At 40.2% G+C, this 23,132-nt stretch overlaps 1 protein-coding gene across 2 annotated transcripts in view; it reads left to right on the plus strand.

Annotated features, from left to right (window-relative positions):
• Positions 1 to 16,291, plus strand: part of GRB14 (growth factor receptor bound protein 14) — a 95,702-nt gene extending 79,411 nt beyond the window's left edge. The window contains exons 11-13 of one of the 2 annotated variants that reach the window (XM_068245627.1): positions 5,534 to 5,618; positions 12,739 to 12,832; positions 14,808 to 16,291. In XM_068245627.1, the coding sequence (XP_068101728.1) occupies positions 5,534 to 5,618; positions 12,739 to 12,832; positions 14,808 to 14,954 (326 nt within the window). In that variant the 3' untranslated portion in view covers positions 14,955 to 16,291. Of the gene's footprint in view, positions 1 to 5,530; positions 5,619 to 12,738; positions 12,833 to 14,807 lie in introns of both variants that reach the window. The other variant, XM_068245626.1, reaches the window with a different exon arrangement.
• The last annotated feature ends 6,841 nt before the right edge of the window (positions 16,292 to 23,132 follow it).

Consider the following 23,132-nt stretch of genomic DNA (forward strand, 5'->3'; position numbering starts at 1 on the left):
ACATCCGAGAAACAGGCATCAGATCGCATAGATTCAAACTGCACACAGTCAGGTGAGAATCTTTCAGGATTCTCACAGGAATCAAGCACAGTGGTACTCCCATTCATTTCAGATCGCACAAAGTCAAGACTCACATGCTTTACCCCAGAAAGGCAGGAACAATCATCCGATGTCTCTTCATTGGAATCAATCGATTGGTGTGTGTGCAACTAATCCAAAATCGTCTGCCACACACAAATCACCAGATCCACATCACCCTCGTCACATTCATCGGAATCAATCAAAAGGTACATAGAATCGAGACAATCATTCAAGACATCTTCGCTTTTTGCGATGTAAAAATCGCAAAAGGCTTTCCAATCAAAATCAAATTCCTCCAGCAAGGCCCCAATATCCCAGGAAGCAAATGGGGGCTCAAATAACCCTGTATCTAAGTAGCTTTCATACGGGTTGGGGTCAGGTACATGCATAGACTTTCTTACTCCTTTAATATAGAAAATAATTCTGCCTATTATAGGATCCGCAAAAGCTTTGGATTGGGGTAAAAAACCCGGAGACTGAACAACATCATTGTAAACATCAATAGGGAGTGTTTTATTCAGATGCTTGCGATTTTTAGTTTTTCCTTTTTTAGCAACTTTGCAAGTCTGCTGTTTAGAACCTGAAGTGGCAAGAGAAACATTGAACTGATTATCACACTGAATGGTTTTGCCTGGAAGGGATATATCAGCTGACTTATCAGCAGCTACACATTCAATCAGAGCAAGTGGTAAGCCAGGCAGTTTAAACCAGTGAGAGAATATCACTGCAAGAAACTGATACAGATTATCATTCCAAGAATTGTTTTTTAACACATTGTGCTGCCCAGGTGAACAAATCGCCTTTTAAGAGCACATAGGCAAACTGAAGAGCCGACGTAGACAGATCAGTAATCTGAAAGGTGGGATTCAGGCAAAACCTTACACATTCAGAGAGAAATTCCGCTTTAGTCTCTGAGTTTAGCCTTTTAAAGCTCTTAAAGACACAGGACCCATACTTGACCTAATCGTACAAATCGGAAATTCCCTCTGCACTGGGAATTTCGGTTTGGCTGGTCATACTGTAATGATTGTGGGATTCTCTCCGTGATCAGCACACAAGACGTGCGCCGACACTGCGGAAATCCTCCACAAGCGTGTAATTTGAGGGAACCCAGCAAAAGGTGCAATGCACCTGTAGAGGGAAATTCCTGTCGGCAGGTGGAGCTGTGGAGTGCAGAGGAACAGCTCCTCTGCCCTACCACACAAGCCAGACAGGAATTGCACGAAGGGAAGAAACGCAGGGCAAGATAGTCCTGAAGGAGAGAGAGCAAAGCGACAGAGGGTATGTGTGTGCACCAAACTAGTCGCCAACCCGCGACGGTGCATGCACAACAGTAGATATGAAGTAGGAACGCTATCGCGACAGAGGCGATTGCCAGAGGTGACACAAGGCTACAGCAAGGCAGAGCACGAGAGTAGCAAAGGCACAGCAAATCATACAATGAGAAGATAAGGAAAATAACAAACGCTAACTAAACGCGAACACCGCACTCATTCGCAACAGTGCATGCGTTTATGTGCGGTCTCAGTGTGATAAGCACAACAGAGACAAGCACGCCTAACTAACCACCGATAGACAAACATGAAACAGAGAACGCGAGCGCTTGCTTAACGGTTACCTCCCCGAGCCTCCAGCAAGCGTTCGTAGCAGACAAGACAGATACACTAAAACAGGAATAAGTGAGAGATAGGATCCACAGCACTAGCGCAAGGCGAGTGTGATCCAGGCAACAACAGATTAGATGAGATAGCTGGTAGCAACCGCTGCTCCAGCTATACTCCAAGAACAAAGATCAGAACGACTTCCTGTCGACCACCGCTGGGACAGAACAATCGCAACAGACAAACAAAACAGATATGCAATCCTAACTGCACTAGGGAATCTGCCTAGTGCAGTCCCAGGAATTACTCTAAGCTAATCTTCAAACAATGAGCAAGGCTGACACTCCGGGAGTGTTACACAGGAACTAACCCTTATGACCAGCAAAGGACTCTGGGAAACATAGCTCTTTATACTGCCAGTCATCAAAGGAGGCAGGTAGGGGATTTGCATAACGAGTGTATGCAAATTCCTCAGCAGCAGAACAGACCAGAAACTTGTAATGGAAAGACAGGTCTCTCTTGCAGAGACCTGCAGCCCACAGACTAGAGGAATGGTCAAACAGCTGTCTGCCAGTGCATCCAGCTGAGCGGATCATTACACCTGTACTTATATTAAATATCCTGGTATCTCTCTGGGTACTTATTTTAAAACTGGAAAAATAGTTTTTTAATAGTGATTAGGAATGAGCGAACAAAACGTTTGGCCCTAGTCTTGCTTTTTGAGATTCTCACAAGATTGATAGCCAGTGTCCTCACCATGAAGCTTTGTTAGATGAGAAACTATAAAAAGATCATAAAAAGAAAATTGATGGTAAATAGAAATAAATTAGCACAATAGATTTTAGCTCTTAATAGCGATCTTAAGATTTCACTTCAGTTTCAGACACTTTGGCCTCGATTCATCATTGTCTTTGAGATAACTTTTTCCAGTTTGTTAAATTACCGAATTCGAAGTTTAGCGATTTCTAGTTGTATTCATCAAGGTTTTTCGGCATTCGGTGTGAATTCGATAACAATTCGGTAACCATTCGGTAACGTGTCGATATTTCCATTTTACAGCGGTAATTTAACACAAGGCCATAAGATTCCCATGGAATTGTGGGTAAAAGGCAGTCCTTTGAGCACTACGTAGCAACATTCTGAATAGGGCTTAACACCTGGACCAGGATTCTGGAAGTGGTTGGGACAATCCCACAATTTGATAGGAGCCTTTTCTCACAAATTATAGTGCAGCTAGCAAAATTAGTTAACCCTGGCACTGCCTGTGTTCTCTTACAAGATGATTCAAGAGAAATGCAGATGTCGTGTTATAGCAAATAAATCTATTCTCTTACAAATTGATATGGTTCTAGACCTTATTCTTGCCCTTCTGCGCCTTTGAATCACTCTCAGCTGATACATAACCACTTCAAATGGCTCCATCTTCTCTGTCAGCAATGATCTGACAGGAATAACGACAGAGCAGTGAAGGAGATAACTAATCCTAAATGTAACGCTGAACCACGCCCACTTTCTTTTTCATGAATTGCACTTTCTTCCGTTTTAGCGAATCGTTACCGAATCGTTAACGAATGTTCGCTAACAGCTGTAGATAACTTTGATGAATCCTGAAATGAAGTTAACAAATTCGGTATTTTACCAAACTGTTGTTAACAAATTTGCTAAGTGTTGATGAATCGAGGCCTTTATTTCTATTGACATTTGTTGATACTGAATACATACTATATACATTGTTAACACTAAATATTTTTTTTTCCAAATCAGAGAAGTAATATTGAAAATAATAGTTTTTTTCTTTTGTTTAAGCTGCGGCTTATATTGGAAAATTGTGTATATACAACACATTTCTGTTAAAACAATATTAAATATAAAAAATGAGAAATTATAAAATTATATGATGACGTCTTGGTCTAACTGGCAAGCATTTTAAGTAACCCCCCCCAAAAAAAGTCACTACTTATCACATTTAAATGAGCTATATCTTGTTTCTTTTCACCACCAATTAAGTTTTCTTCGGTTAGTTCATTATGCCAAGAATTATTTTATTCTACATGTTAGTTAAAGGGAAAATAAGAAAAACATTGGAAAAAAATCATTATTTTTCAGATTTCGGCCATTATCGTTTTTAAATAATACATGCTACCATAATTAAAATCCACGTATTTTTTTTGCCCATTTGTAGTGGTTATTACACTGTTTAAATTATGTCCCTATCACAATGTCTAGCACCAATATTTTATTTGGAAATAAAGGTGCATTTTTTTCAGTTTTGCGCCCATCATTATTTACAAGCCCACAATTTAAAAAATAACAGTTATATACCCTCTTGGCGAACATATTAAAAAATTCAGTCCCTAAGGTAATGATTTATGTAGTTTTTTATTGTAATTTTTTTCTTTATTATACAAAAATTTTTTGGGGTACCTTGGGGAGAGTGTGGGAGGCAAGAAGTTAATTTTACATATAATTCTGGGTCTGTGTATAAAAAACAATGCATGCAGGTGTAATTTTACTATTTGGCCACAAGATGTCCTCAGTCATTTTTTTTATGCATCATGTAATCATACTATTATGCTTACAGGAAGTTAAAGGTGGTTGGAAAACTTTTTTTTTTCATCAGAATGATCGCAGCTTCTAATAGAAGCTGCCAATCATTGCAACAGGGACTTGGATCAATGTATGGAAACTGCGTTTCCATTCATTGATCTCCAGGCGAACAGGCAGTGACATGAATGAGCACGAGAGCTTGCGCACAAGCGAGCTGGAGCGTGGACATCGGCGGTAATGGCGGGGATATGTATATCTACTCCCCAGGCGCAGGAGTGAAGTTTGGAGGGGCATAGATATACTGTCCCCGGGCGCTGAAGTGGCCACTGTAGCCAACTTTGTACTTAAAGTGGACCCAAATTAAAAATACAAGATTTCAGAAATAAAATCTATTTTCTAAATTATAATAATAAATAGCAGCCTTTTTTCAGCTGCATGATGACAAATATAAAATATTTTACATTTATTGGAGGAACCCCTCCCTTCCTTTCAAATTGCCTGGATTTTTCCGGCAAACTGGTGGAGTAGATGGTGTCTGGCAATGGAGGAATTGCTAATGGCTGCCCCCAGTATAATCCTAGCTATGAAAAGAGAAGGGTGAAAAGCATGCACTAAAATGCTCATAGGTTTGAAGGAGTGTTTATTTATCTTTGTATGTGTCAAAGTGGTGCAAGTAAATATTTTTAAATTAAAAAAATGTTTGGTTTGGGTCCGCTTTAATGAAATACAAAGCTAATTACATCTTCTATTCTGTACTGCGGTGAAACATGGTTCCCCGTTTCCAGTTCTCTCCTTCATTTGATGAGATAAAATTTTCATTTACATTTCCCAATAAACGTTTGATCTACAAAACAGTCAAACATTGATCAACAGTACCTTCATCTTGAACAGATTTTTATTACATTCAATAAATTTATTACATCTAATATCTATTCTGTTGAACCTATCTAACTGTGTATGATGGGCTAAAGTTAGGCAGGGATCTTGGTTTTTGTAATATTGACTTGGTAACTGCTATAGTAAAGTTAGATCATCTGCTGATTGAATCTTACTGATAAAACCGCCATCTGGAGCGTCAATACTAAAAATGTGTAGTATGTTATATGTTTATAATATAATATATGTATACACTATATTTATACGTATGCATTATATTTTAGTATTTATCAAAATAAAAAATGTGCTAAAAAGATAAGTTTATTTTTATAGTTTAAACTATACATAACAATTAGCTTCTTATTTTACTGCATTTTATAATTACTTTTGTAATTACCAAAAACATTCATATATTAAATATTTAGCAGTCCATATGTCACAGCCCTGGTTTCACCACAAAATATCAAGGGATGAAGCACAGAAACTTATATGTCAACAGGGACTTGTCAATGGGTAAGTTACTTTTTGTATACTGTTGTTTGTTAAATGTTACTCTTTTTTATGTCTTATTGTGTTTTGTTTTATTTCTCTTATTACCTGTCAGAATATTTGTTTTGTTTCAGTAATGTTATATGTTAACTCATTAATATGTTACTACATTTCTTTTTATCAATATTATTGGTTAGGGAGGTTTATTGCATTCCTTTTAGAAATATAGCATAACTGTTGTACCTAATGTCTTATATGTTAATATGTGTTGACTGTAGAGATCCTACAGATTTGTTGAAGGGTTTTCTAAGAATTAATTATTCAATTCATAGTCTAAAATGATAAAAAAAAAGAAAAAGTTTCAAAGATTCATTGAAAGTTGTGGGGGTGTCATAAAGACTCAGATCAAGTACACACACAATTTGGGATAAAATATTTTTTTCTGCGTGATTTTATCACCATTAGATAATAAACACAAATATTCAAAGAGTATACTGCACTCACTAAAAATTAGTTAACTAACTAGCTAAATAAAAAATGAAATGTACTCTAGAACACAAAAAGATTGCCTACTTACTAAAACTTCAGAATTCAATCCATTTTACATAGTAAAAAAAATAAAAAAATATTGCAGTCTGTGAGAAAGGCTCATAATTAAAATAACATTAATATATTAAACCAATTTCACAAGCTTTTATGCTACTGCTACTACTACTACTACTACTACTACTACTACTACTACTACTACTACTACTACTACTACTACTACTACTACTACTACTACTACTACTACTACTACTACTACTTCTTTCATAAACTGCTTGCAATATTCTGCTGCTATCTATGTATCCATTTGAAACAATATTTCCCCACTTTTTGTCCCTGGAGAGTCTCTGGATCCCCCAAAACAGTTATGAAGCCTGGTGGATCCCTGCTTTCGGATTATTCCCTTTACCCTAATCTCCATCGCAGTCTTCAGTCTGTGTGGCGTGTCCCCACTCAGCCTCAGTAGACTAGTCATGTCTAAAAAGCATACGTTTGCACTCAGGCCTTATTTTGCAAGGTATAGAGCCTGATAAGGTAAAAGCAGAGATGCCAACAGAACCCAATAAAAGAGTGTTCTGGTAGAAGCGTAGTCAAATCAAGCCAGGAGTTATACACATAAGAACCGTATTAAACGTAAAAAAATCAGGGCGCAGGCAAATGAATAGTTGAACAAGCAGAGGTCAGTCCAGGCAGAAATCCAGAGACTAGTCAGGTTCAGGCAAAGAGTCTGTCCAGGCAGCAATGCACAGAACAGTAAGGTTCAGGCATAGGCCCACATATATAAGTAGATAAATACTTTCTCTACTTACATAACATATGTATTGCACTGTCCACATTTTTATTTTAGTGATTTTTCTACAGTAAATAAAGAGAACATCTTTGTTAGCATTTCCCATTTTAACTGTGGCTATTTTTTATTGGTGTAATTTCCTCCCTTACTCTCCTCTGCCTGATTGTGTATGCATTGCCCGCCCTTCACCATAGAAAGTTCATTGTCTCAGTATGAGAAATATTGGCCAATCAGAGAGGAACAGAAGTGTGGGAGGGGAAAACAGGAGGGGAAGAGGCTTCAGCCAATCAGGCTGCATTAGTTAAGTCTGAGGGGAAGTAGAGAAGCAAAAAAGGACAACCCAGCATGCCCTGCAACTTCCTTTTTGCGTACCAAATTTTGTGTGTACCAAATAAGAGTCAGGTAAACCGGGGAATGATAATTTATCAACAAGAAAAGTAATAGGGATTTTAACTTTTGGATTGCCTGGCTAGCATCCTTATTACTTGTTTACCAGATAAAAACAGTTACACTTTAACAGGAAATAAATATGGTGGCCTCTATATTTTTCTCACTTCGCTTGTTCTTTAATGTGAATCATGCAGCAGAATGATGAGCTACCAATGTGCAGAAGGCTAGTGTTGATCACATTCTGCAGCACTAAAAAGGGAGACTCAATGCTAAAGTCAGTGAAGCAAATACAAAAGAGGGGATGTGGCTCCATAGTAGTGATGAGTGAAGCTAGCATTAATTTTTGATGCTGTGCATACAAAGGTATAACTGTTGACATGTTCCCTGATGATCCTTGATAGCCAACAATGAGCCAGTCTGATGCACGTATATGTACACCGCGAGTTGGGTGCAGGGTGAGACAAATGATGACTCACCCTGCTGCCGCTCAAATCCCTAACGGCGTAAAGTACTATTCCCCTATGACTTGAAGTAATTCAGAGGGAGATGTAATTTGGGGTCTGGAGGTTGCAGAAACCCCAAATTACCCATGCACATTATTGCACTAGTGATATAGCGGCACCCAGGTCAGCCGCTACATGCCTGGTGCCGGCACCTGCTTTGCTAGTTCGGGCAGCATCCACATCTACATAGACACCTTTCATATAAATTCATTTGGCAAGTTCTGTACGATGAAGCCTATGGCTTCATCGTAAGAAGGAAAAATGAACTAACCTAAACTAGTTACTGCCAATCCAGCTCTCTGATGACAGCAGAGGAAAGAAAAAAAATGAAAAGGTATATTTCTAAACTTGCTTGATTTGCTTGGACACATTAGAGGAGCTAAGCCAGTTAAAGAGTACACTTACACTTTAAAAAAATATTTCTTTTGGAAAGGCTTTATTGGCAGATAATATAGCGCAAGAAATTGTAAGGAAAGTGTCTGGGTTAATGTTTTTTTATTTCTGGATCAGAGAAGTGTTTTGAAGTTCAGCTCTTATACAGTCTATGCCAGCTGGTGGACTACGCAGACTTAACAGCTTGGACCTGTAGAGATGAATCAATAGTCAACTCATTGAAGTTTCTTTGAAAGCATAATCACATGCTTCAGTCTTATCTCCTTCCACTTGTAACCCGGGAGAGCTCTATTTATAAATCCACTCAGATATTCTTAAAGCTTTCTCAATGCTTTGCAGCACCGTTCAATCTGTAAGTTGTATAGACCGGCAAATAAGAAAGAACTCGCGGATGTTAAGTTTAATTGGAATACAAAAATGCAGCATTTTCTTATGGTGGACATACACGGAACAGTGAGACTGAGTAGTCGGTCCAAAAGCCTTGTCTATTTTCCGAGCACAGGTTTGTGTCTTGTTATGACTCCTGCAGCAGACCTACTTAGGTGTTGTCTACATGTACTGTAACTAGTAAAAAGTGCCCATAGTGGATACGTACCTCTTGAGGGGTAAGCCTCTGGATCCTAAAGAGGCTTCCCTCATCCTCTGGTTCAGCCCGATTACTACGCTGGGAACCCTTGAAAGTATGCTGAAAAAGGCTTGTTGGCATGCAGGCACAGTAGTCATAAGGCTCCTGAATCATAACAAGCCAGTGACTCACCTAGCGCAGTTGCACTAGTGGCTTGTGGCTCGGAAATAGCAAAGCCGATTGGGTCTACTCCATTGCACAGATGCAAGCTGCCTGTGCCTGCGCAGCAGAACGTACCTAACAGGCTCGGCTATTAAATACATATGGCAGCCTCCATATCCTTCTCAGGTCAGTTGTCCTTTACAGACGGATTATACTCCCAAAACTAAAATTACAGTAACTGCTAGCATTCCCAAGTATTCCCTGTGTGTAAAAATGTATACTTGCAATGCAGAGAGCTGTACAAGATAGCTTATCTCTGGCTAATGGCAATTGTGATTACTGCTGGCTGAAGCTATGTGAGGCATGTGCCTTCATTCTGCCCACTCCTTTTCTGCTGAAGTGGCTAAGCTGTTGCCAGGGTGATGTGTCTGTTCAGCTGGGGGGGTGGGGGAGCAGAAGAGAGTGTCTTCTGCTTTTTGCAAATGAGACTGAGATAAACTATCTTGTACTGCTCTCTGCAGTGAAGATATACATTTTTACACACAGAGAATACTTGGAATTGCTTTCAAATGTTCTATTATCTAAGAGTAGTTACTTAACCACTATAGTACCACTGGTAGTATTACCACATCCAGTTTGCCCCTGTTAATGGCAGTCATTTTAATATGTTGCATGCCGCTACCACCACTGTGCACATGCGCATCCGCCACATGCACCTGCAGACACTGACACATCTTTGGTTGGTGAATGGGAACATGTGTTACCTGAGCCAATTAAAATGCCTGTAAGAGAACGATCATGGCTTCAACGATTAACCAATGATTTTTCCTGTAACAACATTTTACACTGTATAAATTAAATCAAATAAATTAAATCCCTTTCCTTCCATCCCTGCCCCCATAGTTACTAAAATAGAACAATTGTAAAAACAAAAACAAAAAAAGACAGCTTTTTAAAAAAAACAAAACCCTGAATAATTACGTTAGAGACTCAGTTTTTTTTTTTTTTTTTACTATGTATGTCAAGAGGGTATATTAACATTATTTTTGCAAGTAAAGGCTTGTAATTATTTATTAGGTACAAAAAAACCCACAAAACAGAAAAAATACACCTTTATTTCAAAATAATATACTGTCACCATACATTGTACTAGGAACATGATTTAAATGTTGTAATAATCAGGACAAATGTGCAAATAAAATGTGTGGGTTTTAATTACAGTAACATTGTTTATTTTAAAACTATAAAGGATGGAACTGGAGAAATAGTGTATTTCTGTTTTCATTTTCCCCTTGTTTTCCCTTTAAAATAAATACAAAAAAAATTTAATTACTGAAAACAAATATCAACCCCAAAAAGCCTAATTTGAGGTGAAAAAACAGGGAGTAGATCATTTTGGTGTGATAAGTAATGATAAAATTATTAGCGAAATAAAAGGGCAAATCGGTGATAGGTGAAAATTGCTCTGGTCCATTATGGTAAAAAACCCTTAGTGGTTAAGTGGTTATATTTTAGTTTTGGGACTTCAATACTACTTTAAACTTGCAGCAAATAGCTGCAAATTGAAATAGAAAATGTTTAGTAACAATAAATTACAAAAAGACCCGTGCCACACTAATCTATATTTATATGCTTATAGTAGTTTTAATATAAAAGTGAATTTACCTTTAAATAGAAGTATACTGGGACTTTAACATGAAATTACACCAACAAAAAACCTGGAATTTGGAAGCATTCCTATAAATCATGTTTGCTTTCCAGAACAGAAACTGCCTGAAACTGCACATGGCACAATTAGCACGATCCACATTACCTAGGTATCACGAGTGCTGCTAGAGTAACGTGCACTACTGAAACAGCACATTATGCCTTACCGTAACAACACTCACATTACTTAGGTAAAATTGCTGGACGCTGCCTGTGCATGGCAATCTTACTGTCGGATATTGAATCAAGACTATTACGGTATCTGTATTAACTAGTAATTTATCTATCCTTATCTGTGTAATCTTGTGACTTCTCTCTCTGCATCAGTTTACCCCTTGAAAAAAATTAAAGTAAGATAATTCAAGAGATATGTATTGTTAATCAACTACCTTATCTGTTTATCTCATGAATTATCTCTCCTTAAAGAGAATCTGTACTCTAAAATTCTTACAATAAAAAGCATACCATTCTATTCATTATGTTCTCCTGTGCCCCTCTGTGCTGTTTCTGCCCCTCCCTGCTGCAATCCTGGCTTGTAATTGAGAGTTTTAGGCAGTGTTTATAAACAAACTAACCAGCTTGTGATAGGCTCAGACTGGGACTCACACAGAGTGTGAAGAGGGTGTGAATAGCTTCTGCCAATGACAAGCAGTGCAGCACATTCCACACATTCCAGCCTCAGCCTACAGTGCTGACAGAAGAGAGAAGATTAGATCATGTAACAGAGATAACACAGCCACTGTGCAAGTAGGAAAGGCTGCAGTTAGACAGAGCACATTAGAACAGGTATAGGAACGTATAGGAAAGAAGAAATAAGGCTGAAATTTTTGTTACAGAGTCTCATCAAAGAGGCACTCAAGGGGAAAAAAAATATGATGCAATGATTTGTATGTGTAGTACAGCTAAGAAATAAAACATTAGGAGCAGAGACACAAGTCTAATATTGTTTCTAGTACAGGAAGAGTTAAGAAACTCCAGTTGTTATCTATGCAAAAGAGCCTGTGAGCTCCATGACTTTCAAAGTCGCAGAGAGCTCTGTCTTCTGAAGCTTATTATCTTCAGTGTCTGTCACTGGATTTTCTTTTTCTCTGCAGAGAAGGGGTTCAAATGTTCACTTGCCTGCTCTGTAAAATCATTTAGAATGCCGAGTAGTGTGTAAACTGCAAATATTAGAGAATGATGCAATGTTATAAAAAAACAAAAAAAAACAAAACAAAACTATATAACTGAAAATTGATATAATATGAGAATATTTTCTTTGCTACTAATACTAATGCTACTTCTAGTAATTATCTGTACTACACAACCAATTCATTATATCATAATTTTTTTTCGCTTCAGTGTTTCTTTACAAGATACATCAAGGAACATTAAAAAAATCAGACTTACTTACCTGGGGCTTCCTCTAGCCCCTGTAAGCCTATGTGCGCAGAGCACTCCTGCCACAGTTGCGCTCTCTCGCATGTGCAGAGGCCGCCGACCTGGCCAGGTCAGCAGCTGCTATAGAGGGTACCCCAGGAGTCCGGCTTGGAGAGGAGCTGCAGGGTGGGACACGTAGGCTTCCAGGGACTAGGAGAAGCCCTAGGTAAGTAATCTGATTTTTTTTAATACTCACGGCGAAGTATCCTTTAAGCCACATACATATGTATGAGACATATCCCCCTCAGGACTCAATCCCTTGTACGGCAGTGGAAAGTGCATTACTAGCATTCAGGCTCTCAATGTATTTGATTGCTATGGGGAGGGGAGGAGGTATTGGCACATAAAGATTTTCACTGAGTAGGAGGGGGGAGTGGGGAGAATGATGCCCTCAGCCAGTGCTTATCCAAGTCGATGCGCCAGGCCGATCACCTGCCGGCTGCCGTCGGAACAATAGGGTTTGGGGGCCACTGTACACATGGTCGATTCTCGGCAGAGGCGGTTATCGGTTGTTACCGACCAACTTGACCAAGTTTAATCTAGAATCTTTAGAAGGCTGTATAGTTAAGATTTAACGCTATGTACCATAAGGTGAGATAAGTTTTGTAAAACAGCCTCAAACCATCATAATAATGTTGTGCCTAAAAAGTAATGTCATTTTTTTCATAGAGTATTTTTGGTCCGTGACAGCCAGAGCACACCAAAATCGTTTGTTCTTTCCTTGTGTTATGGGCAGAAGATAAAGCATTTTCAGATTTCACCGGTAAGTTATTTTGCTCTAAATCAGCCATTCATTATTGAATGAAAGTATTGAGCGGTACCTTATTTTTTTGTTGAGTGTAGTATTAGAATCAATTTTTGCGAGACTCAATTTTGGCACTCTCGAGATGACCTATCGCCACCATCATCTGGAATTCATCATTGCCCTTCTGGCACATCTCTGCACTTCTGCATATGCCTTTGTGCATGCATGCAATTATGTTATCATGCATGACACATGCAAGGATGTCTCAGCACATCCAGGCTGTTGAGCACTTCTTCCAGATGCTTCAGATTGGTGCAGGGTCATGTAAGGGTCGGGGGCAGGAACGCATTCATGCAAAAGTTACGGTAGATTTAATGGGATGTGGCTAATAGTATATTCCTAGATTAGGGGTGTGTGAGAATAATTAAATGAAATGAAACAAATAATGTGGTCAACAGGATCCAGGCAGTCTGTATGAAGGATGAAGTCATGTGTGTGGAAGGTCCGCTGCAACCACCCCAGTTCCCTGGGAGCTGGAGACAGAAGAGCCAAGCAGCATGTAGTAGTCAAGGAAACTCCACTTAAAACGGAATGAAACCCTGCATTTCTTCTTTGCTCTAAAAAAATATTTACAGCATATTATATACAACCAGCATTTTTTTTTTAGTAGAACAGCATTCAAAGGGTTACACACAGGACTTGAAAGTTCAGTGCAGAGAAATCTGGACAAATCTGAAGTGGAGATAATGTTATCTTGTGTTTACCTAATTGTATCAAGTGAGCAATGTGACAAATTATCATTATCATTTCTGCCTTCAATACATAATGAATAAAACCAGTTATGAATAAAATGCAGTCAGCTCTGAAAGCAAAAAAAACTGTACTTTTGTGAACTTATTTCTAAATGAATAATAATACTTATGCACAAATACAAATATGATAACCGTATGGCATATAAAAAGTAGGAAAACATGTTTTTATTAAATATTATGTCAGAGTTTTATACTACTTTAACCAATTGAAAGTATAAAAAGTCCAATATTTATTTGCCAAACAACGAACAGCAACATGTTGAAAGCTCATGCATATCGTAGCATGCTATGCAAACTATGACTAAGGAGCCACACTTGCTCTGATACGCTTGAGTTTTTGACGTGTTGCTGTCCGTTGTTTAGCAATTGGATATTTGATACTTTCAGTCATTGAAGCAGAGTCACATGACCCCAAAGTTTTGGACCTCCCCCGTGGGTAAGAGGGGACTTAGTGGGATGTTGATATAACCATAGATTAGGGGATTGTGAGAGAGATTACATGAAGCAAAAAAAGTGGTCAGCAGGTCCAGGCAGTCTGTATGAAGGGTGAAGTCACATGACCCCAAAGTTTAGGACCCACCCTAGGTGGGTAAGAAGGGACTTTGTGTGATGTGGATATGTCCTTAGATTAGGGGGCTGTGAGAGAGAAACAAAAATGTCGTCAAACAGGATCCAGGAAGTCTGTATGAAGGATGAAGTCACATGACCCCAAAATTTAGGATCCACCCTAAATGAGTAAGGAAGGATTTAGTGTGATGTGGGTATATGCTTAGATTAGCGAGTTTTGAGAGGTATTACAAGGAACAGTTTAGTCTACATGAAGTATTAAGTCATATGACTCCAATGTTAAGGACCTCTCCTGGAGATATAGGTGAGATTTAGGGCCAATTCACACAGACGTTTCCTGGGCAGTAAATGTTGTCATTAAGCACTGCCCATTCAAATGAATGGGAAAAGCCGGTACCATAGTTTACCATCATTATTGCGAAAAACATGGATAAAAACGCAGCATTTGTGCTGTCTGTTCGCCTGTCTGAACTGGCCCTAAGTGGGATGTGGAAGAAAATAAATAAAAAAAAACATGAATCAGGGCGTTTAATGCTTTAACATTGGTAATTTGATGATGCTCATAATTTAACTTTGTTGTTTTGAAACTTAATTTTTGCTTCTGCTTTCACCAGATGGAAGTTGAAGGAGAGCTTTACTATACGTTGGATGAAGGACACACAAGATTTACTGATCTGACACAGCTTGTTGAATTCCATCAGCTGAACAAAGGAATACTGCCTTGTACACTCAAACACTACTGTACCCGCGTCACTGTCTAGCGTTATATCATGCGTCATTATGAAGAGATGTAAATAATATTTACGGAATGTTATTACTAAGATACCATGATTGAATCCTATATGTACAAGAGGAGATAAAGTCATCATGGTTTATTGAACAAGCTTGCACCATGAACATTGCACAGTTGGAACTGACTACATAAACGAGAAAGGAGACTCTTCACTATTCAACTATTATCTACTTTGCTGCGGTGCAGATACTCTGGCAATAAAGAAAATCTGTCCTCTGATTTATTAAAGTTGGTCTAAAGAGCCCAATCGTGGATTCACTTAAGCAGCTAGGCTGTGAGGGTGCCCATATGTAGGCCTGCTGTCACTACAGTAATTTTGGTAGATTTCCTTCCCTCGCTATAGAGCTTAAAGTGAGTTTGAAGTGAGAATAAAAATTAAATCAGATATTCGCCTAAGGAGAGGGAAGGCTCTGGGTCTTATAGAGCCTTCCCATCCTCCTGGTCCCCACATTCCCCTACAGGCTTTGCTGTTAGCAGTCTAAGACCTGTTCGGTCGTAGACTGCTCTCTTCTGGGTTGGGCTGGCTTCTGCGGTCTTCAGAAGCACCCAGGTTTCCGAAGACGGGCTGATCCCTACTGCACACGCGTCAGTGCCCTCTATCATGCACTTGCATGTGCGCAGTACAGAGCCGCCGGTCTTCGGGTGCCAGAGTGTTACCAAAGACTTCTGACGTCTCCCACAGTGGGAGATTCAAGTGGAGGAGCCTGCGGGGAAACGAGGATAGCGTGAAGAGAACGGGAAGGCTCTATAGGACCCAGAGCCTTTCCTCTCCTTAGGTGAGTATCTGTTTTTTATTTTAATTTTCACTTAAGACTTGCTTTAATACTATAATCATGGTTATAGTGCTACTAACCAGAAAATAACTGGTTATGCTGCATTTTTAACGTGGCTTTTTTTCAAAGAAATATTCATAAACCCAATTTCAAGAACCAATAAATTATTTGCAGTGATGTAGCTAAGGAGCTATGCACCCAAGTTTTTACATTGGGCCCCCTCAAACCCTCACAATATTCAATTCAACACTAAGACCTGCTGAGGACAGCCACAATGTCAGAGAGGTGTAAGCAAGGAGGAGAACAGTTGATTATCACTATTCATAGCAGACAGAGGTGATCATGGCCAGCATAGCACCAATGAAGAGCTAATACAGTAATTGAAGGAGGTCCCCGGTAGTCCCCAGTGCACTTCTCTGCATTCTCCATTGCTGTGCCACTGATAGAATACTCATATCTAGGTATGGATGTTGTCGGGAAATTTGACAATAAATCAGTGCATGAGACAATAAATATTGTACTAATGTTTAAATATGTGGTTCTTGTCCTTAATGGAGTCTGAAGAAGGCTTATTACCCAGAAGCTTACTCTTTTTCTTTAAGTTTGCTAATCAACGATATCTTGTTTCAAAACTTCCTGAAACTAATATGGTGAAATTTCCTTACACATTTGTTTCATTAAAGCAGAAGCACCATTGATATATTCTTTAGTTTGGCAGATATCCTTCAGATCTAATCACTCAGCTCAAGTCCCCCCAGTGTGTGGGTAGCATAAAACCAAAGTCCATCTCTGGAAAAACCTCTATAATTATCATTCAGTATTTATATAGTGCCATTATCTTCCGCAGCACTGTACAGAGTATATTATCTTGTCACTTAACTGTTCCTCAGAGGGGCTCACAATCTAATCCCTACCGTATATCTATATTTTGTGTATGCACTGTAGTCTAGGGTCAATTTAGGGGCAAGCCAATTAACTTATCTGTATGTTTTTGGGATGTGGGAGAAAAGCGGAATGCTCAGAGGAAACCCACACAGACATGGGTAGAGCATACAAATTCCATGTAGATAGTGCTCTTGCTTTCGAACCATGTATGATACAAGAGAACCGGCACCATCCATTGTATATAGCTCTTTTATTCGCTTGTCAAAAGCATAACAGCAGTCAATGCGACGTTTCAGGGCAGCCGCCCCTTTGTCAAGCTATGCTGTGCAGAAAAACAATCTACAAATGCATCACAGCAAACATATATACCCCAGCAGCATCCCAAAGCAACCTATCACATACTCCCACATCTATCTAACCAATCATAGGGTCTCACTATGTGCGGACCTGATGGGAGACCTGTGCTCCGGTTATGCAATTGGAGGATTCAAACGGAGCTCTACACCTCCCCTCCTACCTCTCCAACGGATGCCCACGTTCCGGCGCACCCCTTGCGCTGAAGCCACTCCCCCCAGGCCGCCGATCCGGCGGACCTGATGGGAAACTGGACAAACATGACGCGCAGTGCGGAGAAAACTCCGCCCATCTCGTCACCCAGCGACGACAGACGCAGGCGGCGTTGCTAACGCCGCTCGGCGCTGTTGATGTAACTAAGGGGGGCGTCGGCCAAGGCAGCCAATGGGAGGAAATCACCACATTCCTTAACTCTCTGTGCGCCTGACTTTGCATATACTACATATACTACATAGCCACACATAATCTAAAACTCACTGCGGGGGGCGGCCAGAGGTTGAGTGACAGACAATCTAACCTATATCATAAATACAATAGACATAGGAAATAACGAACAGTTCAAAAATCCCAGATCCAGCAATATCCCCATTGAAGGCTGGTACCGCCCACATAAATCATGTAGGCAGCAGCAGCCCTCACTCAGCTCAGACCAGCTCAGATACACATAAGTCTTATTGATAGATTGGGCAGCACAAAATATAACAAAACAAAACAAAAACAAACAAAAGCATATCTCATACACAGAAGCCAAAAATCAAAAGTCTGAAGCTGGTCACGATGGAACACGAGACCCATTTACTAAAAGTCTTAAATAAATGGCAATAAATCAAATTCTCTATTTAGGCCCCTTGGTTCCATCGTGTCCAGCTTCTTAATCCAATACGCCTCTCTATACAACAGTTTTTTAACTCTGTCCCCTCCTCTCCTTATGGGGCCAACCTGTTCAATGATCATAAACCTCAGTTGACTTACATGATGTTTGGCCTGATAGAAATGATAGGCCACTGCCTGATCAGTTAAGGATTCCCTGATCGCATGTTTATGCGATGACAGTCGTTTTTTTATTTTTTGTGTGGTCTGTCCCACATATAACAGGCCACATGGACATTTCAGTGCATAGACTACGAAACTGGAATCACATGAAAAGCATCCATTAACTTTAAATTTAGTACCCCTGTGGGGGTGTACTATATGATCACCCCTAATCACAGAGTTGCAATGGACGCAGTTCATGCACGGAAATGTCCCTCTACGAGTGGATCTAATACAATCCGTAGAACTAGTGTCTGCATGAACTAAACGATCACGCAGATTAGGGGCCCTCTTATAGGAAATAAGTGGAGGATTTTTGAAAAATCGTATGTCAGGGAAGCTGTCCGAGAGCAAATACCAGTGTCTTTTAATTATTTTTGCTATATTATCACTTTGAATATTATATCTAGTGACAAAAGGTATTCGCTCTCGGACATCCCCCCTCTGTCTCTTGTCTGTCAAACTACCATCTACTACCTTGGATCTGGCTGTCTGTATTACATCCCCTGGATAACCTCTGCTAATAAACTTCCGCTGCATCTGGTCCATCCTCTGAGTTCTGACCTCATCATCTCCAACTATTCTGTTTATTCTTTGGAATTGTCCAATCGGGACGGATCTCCTGGTTGCCCACGGATGGAAACTCCCGAAATGCAATAGGGAGTTCACATCCGTGGGCTTTACATAGAGATCCGTAACCAATCTCTGATCCTTACACATAACCATTGTATCCAAAAAGCTGATCTGTTCCCTAGAGCTATGAATAGTAAGTCTAATATCTGGACATTTGATCATCAATTGATCAACAAATTCTAGAAGGGTCGAATGTGGCCCCGCCCACACGCAAAAAATATCGTCTATGTATCGAAGCCATTGTACCGCATATTTCTGAAAAAACTCACTCGAATAAACAAACATCTCCTCATAGACTCCCATATAAATATTAGCGTAGGAAGGGGCCACATTCGACCCCATAGCTGTGCCCCTAACCTGCATATAGAACTGTTCCTCATATCTGAAATAGTTAGACTTGAGTACTATCTCCAACAAAACTAACAAAAATTGTATTTGCTCCTTGGAATAATCTGATGCAGTCTCCAACATATAATTGACAGCCTCCAGTCCATTTTCATGCGGTATGGCAGTATATAGGCTCTCAACGTCCATTGTGACTAGAAGCCACCCTTCCTCAATTGGAGGCATATTTTTTAAAATATTCAAAAACATTTGCGTATCCTTAAGATAAGATTTGAGGGAGACTACATATGGTCGGAGAACCTGATCTAGATACTTGGAGATAGGGGCCAGAACAGAATCTATCCCGGCGACTATTGGTCGACCGGGAGGATTGTCCAATCTTTTGTGAATTTTCGGACAGATATATATGACAGGGACAACAGGATGAGACTGGATCAAAAAATCAGCTAATTTTTCATCAATGACATTGTGAACTTTGGCAGAAGTCACAATATCCAGTATTTTCCCCTGTATTTCTCTCGTAGGGTCATATGAGATCAGTCGATAAGTTGTATCATCCGCCAGCTGTCTTAGGACCTCTCTACGGTAGTCCTTGGTATCCATGACCACTATGGCCCCGCCTTTGTCGGCGGGTTTAATTGTAATATTGGGGTCATTGATCAACTCCTTAATTGCCAATCTTTCCATTCTGTTGATATTTGGTCGTATACGAATGCCTCCATAATCAGTCTGTCTGATCAAGGAGTCCACTTCTTCTTGCACTTTTTTGATATAAATATCTATCATTTGACATGAAGTCGGCTGGAATTTGCTCTTAATGCGCAAAGTGGTATCACGTAAACTGAGACATTCAGATTGTGTAGATGAAGTAGTCCTATTATCATCCATTCTGGGAATAGAGAAAAAATACTTCAACTTAATGGACCGAAAAAAACGTTGTAGTTCAATGTCCACTTCAAGTGGATCTGGAAAATTAGTAGGTGAAAACGAGAGGCCATAATTGAGAGCTGACTGTTGGGATGAGGACAGTTCTACAGATGATATGTTGACTACGATTGTTTCTTCGATTGTCTCGGTTGTCGTGACCGTAGACGGTCTCTCATGCCGCCACCCCCTCCTCCTCTTTCGGCCGCCCCGCCGCGTCCTTCCTGATTGTTTGATGGGTCGGAAAAACCCTCTTGTGAGGAGCTGCTATATACCTCTGACGAGTCTGGCTGTAAGCCACCTACTGGTCTTTTGCCATCTGGGCCAGGTCTCGGTCTGCGGATAGGTCTCGGCCTACCTATAGGTCTCTGCCAGGAATACACAAAGCCCAGGCTGTAATCATGCTCATCACGTTGAAACTTATCTCGTTTGATGCCTTCTATTTGTTTTTGATGTGTTTCAATTATTGTCACCAGTTCCGATGAGAACTGCTCATATTCGTCATTGGACACCAATGCTTTAAGTTTGTCCTTCAAAGCAATACGTTGTGTAGTGAGCCTCGGAAGCTCTTCCTGTATTTTTTCAATCGTAAGTGTCATCGCGTCAAAAGACGCTTTATTCCATATGAGGCTCCAACGATGGCAAAATATCTTATCTGTCGGGAACATAATAGGTGCGACATTAGAGCGCATGCCCCGAGGTATTCTTTTGACTCTATGATATTCCGCCAATGTCATGGCATGTAGTTCCAGAGCACAGGTCTCCCATCAGGTCCGCACATAGTGAGACCCTATGATTGGTTAGATAGATGTGGGAGTATGTGATAGGTTGCTTTGGGATGCTGCTGGGGTATATATGTTTGCTGTGATGCATTTGTAGATTGTTTTTCTGCACAGCATAGCTTGACAAAGGGGCGGCTGCCCTGAAACGTCGCATTGACTGCTGTTATGCTTTTGACAAGCGAATAAAAGAGCTATATACAATGGATGGTGCCGGTTCTCTTGTATCATACATCTGATTGACCGGGGTGCAGCTGGCCATACCGTGGCACATCCGCTCTGGAAACTGAGGAGTGCTCCACAACCACTTTGCAAAATATCTGTTGCCTGCACAGTGTGTGAGCACCCTTAACGACTACCAGTATGGAGGAGACTGACGTGGACTCACCCACCTTTACCTATACTCCTGAGGAGACATCCAGGATTATGGCACAGGTGTCTACCCATGTGTCTTTTTTGAATGCAGCCAATGACAAGAATATACGTAAACAGATCATCAAAGTAGCCAAGATGTATACAACTCTGGAACTACATGCCATGACATTGGCGGAATATCATAGAGTCAAAAGAATACCTCGGGGCATGCGCTCTAATGTCGCACCTATTATGTTCCCGACAGATAAGATATTTTGCCATCGTTGGAGCCTCATATGGAATAAAGCGTCTTTTGACGCGATGACACTTACGATTGAAAAAATACAGGAAGAGCTTCCGAGGCTCACTACACAACGTATTGCTTTGAAGGACAAACTTAAAGCATTGGTGTCCAATGACGAATATGAGCAGTTCTCATCGGAACTGGTGACAATAATTGAAACACATCAAAAACAAATAGAAGGCATCAAACGAGATAAGTTTCAACGTGATGAGCATGATTACAGCCTGGGCTTTGTGTATTCCTGGCAGAGACCTATAGGTAGGCCGAGACCTATCCGCAGACCGAGACCTGGCCCAGATGGCAAAAGACCAGTAGGTGGCTTACAGCCAGACTCGTCAGAGGTATATAGCAGCTCCTCACAAGAGGGTTTTTCCGACCCATCAAACAATCAGGAAGGACGCGGCGGGGCGGCCGAAAGAGGAGGAGGGGGTGGCGGCATGAGAGACCGTCTACGGTCACGACAACCGAGACAATCGAAGAAACAATCGTAGTCAACATATCATCTGTAGAACTGTCCTCATCCCAACAGTCAGCTCTCAATTATGGCCTCTCGTTTTCACCTACTAATTTTCCAGATCCACTTGAAGTGGACATTGAACTACAACGTTTTTTTCGGTCCATTAAGTTGAAGTATTTTTTCTCTATTCCCAGAATGGATGATAATAGGACTACTTCATCTACACAATCTGAATGTCTCAGTTTACGTGATACCACTTTGCGCATTAAGAGCAAATTCCAGCCGACTTCATGTCAAATGATAGATATTTATATCAAAAAAGTGCAAGAAGAAGTGGACTCCTTGATCAGACAGACTGATTATGGAGGCATTCGTATACGACCAAATATCAACAGAATGGAAAGATTGGCAATTAAGGAGTTGATCAATGACCCCAATATTACAATTAAACCCGCCGACAAAGGCGGGGCCATAGTGGTCATGGATACCAAGGACTACCGTAGAGAGGTCCTAAGACAGCTGGCGGATGATACAACTTATCGACTGATCTCATATGACCCTACGAGAGAAATACAGGGGAAAATACTGGATATTGTGACTTCTGCCAAAGTTCACAATGTCATTGATGAAAAATTAGCTGATTTTTTGATCCAGTCTCATCCTGTTGTCCCTGTCATATATATCTGTCCGAAAATTCACAAAAGATTGGACAATCCTCCCGGTCGACCAATAGTCGCCGGGATAGATTCTGTTCTGGCCCCTATCTCCAAGTATCTAGATCAGGTTCTCCGACCATATGTAGTCTCCCTCAAATCTTATCTTAAGGATACGCAAATGTTTTTGAATATTTTAAAAAATATGCCTCCAATTGAGGAAGGGTGGCTTCTAGTCACAATGGACGTTGAGAGCCTATATACCGCCATACCGCATGAAAATGGACTGGAGGCTGTCAATTATATGTTGGAGACTGCATCAGATTATTCCAAGGAGCAAATACAATTTTTGTTAGTTTTGTTGGAGATAGTACTCAAGTCTAACTATTTCAGATATGAGGAACAGTTCTATATGCAGGTTAGGGGCACAGCTATGGGGTCGAATGTGGCCCCGTCCTACGCTAATATTTATATGGGAGTCTATGAGGAGATGTTTGTTTATTCGAGTGAGTTTTTTCAGAAATATGCGGTACAATGGCTTCGATACATAGACGATATTTTTTGCGTGTGGGCGGGGCCACATTCGACCCTTCTAGAATTTGTTGATCAATTGATGATCAAATGTCCAGATATTAGACTTACTATTCATAGCT

This window comes from Hyperolius riggenbachi, chromosome 7 (assembly GCF_040937935.1).
Source record: "Hyperolius riggenbachi isolate aHypRig1 chromosome 7, aHypRig1.pri, whole genome shotgun sequence".
Taxonomy (NCBI): Eukaryota; Metazoa; Chordata; class Amphibia; order Anura; family Hyperoliidae; genus Hyperolius; species Hyperolius riggenbachi.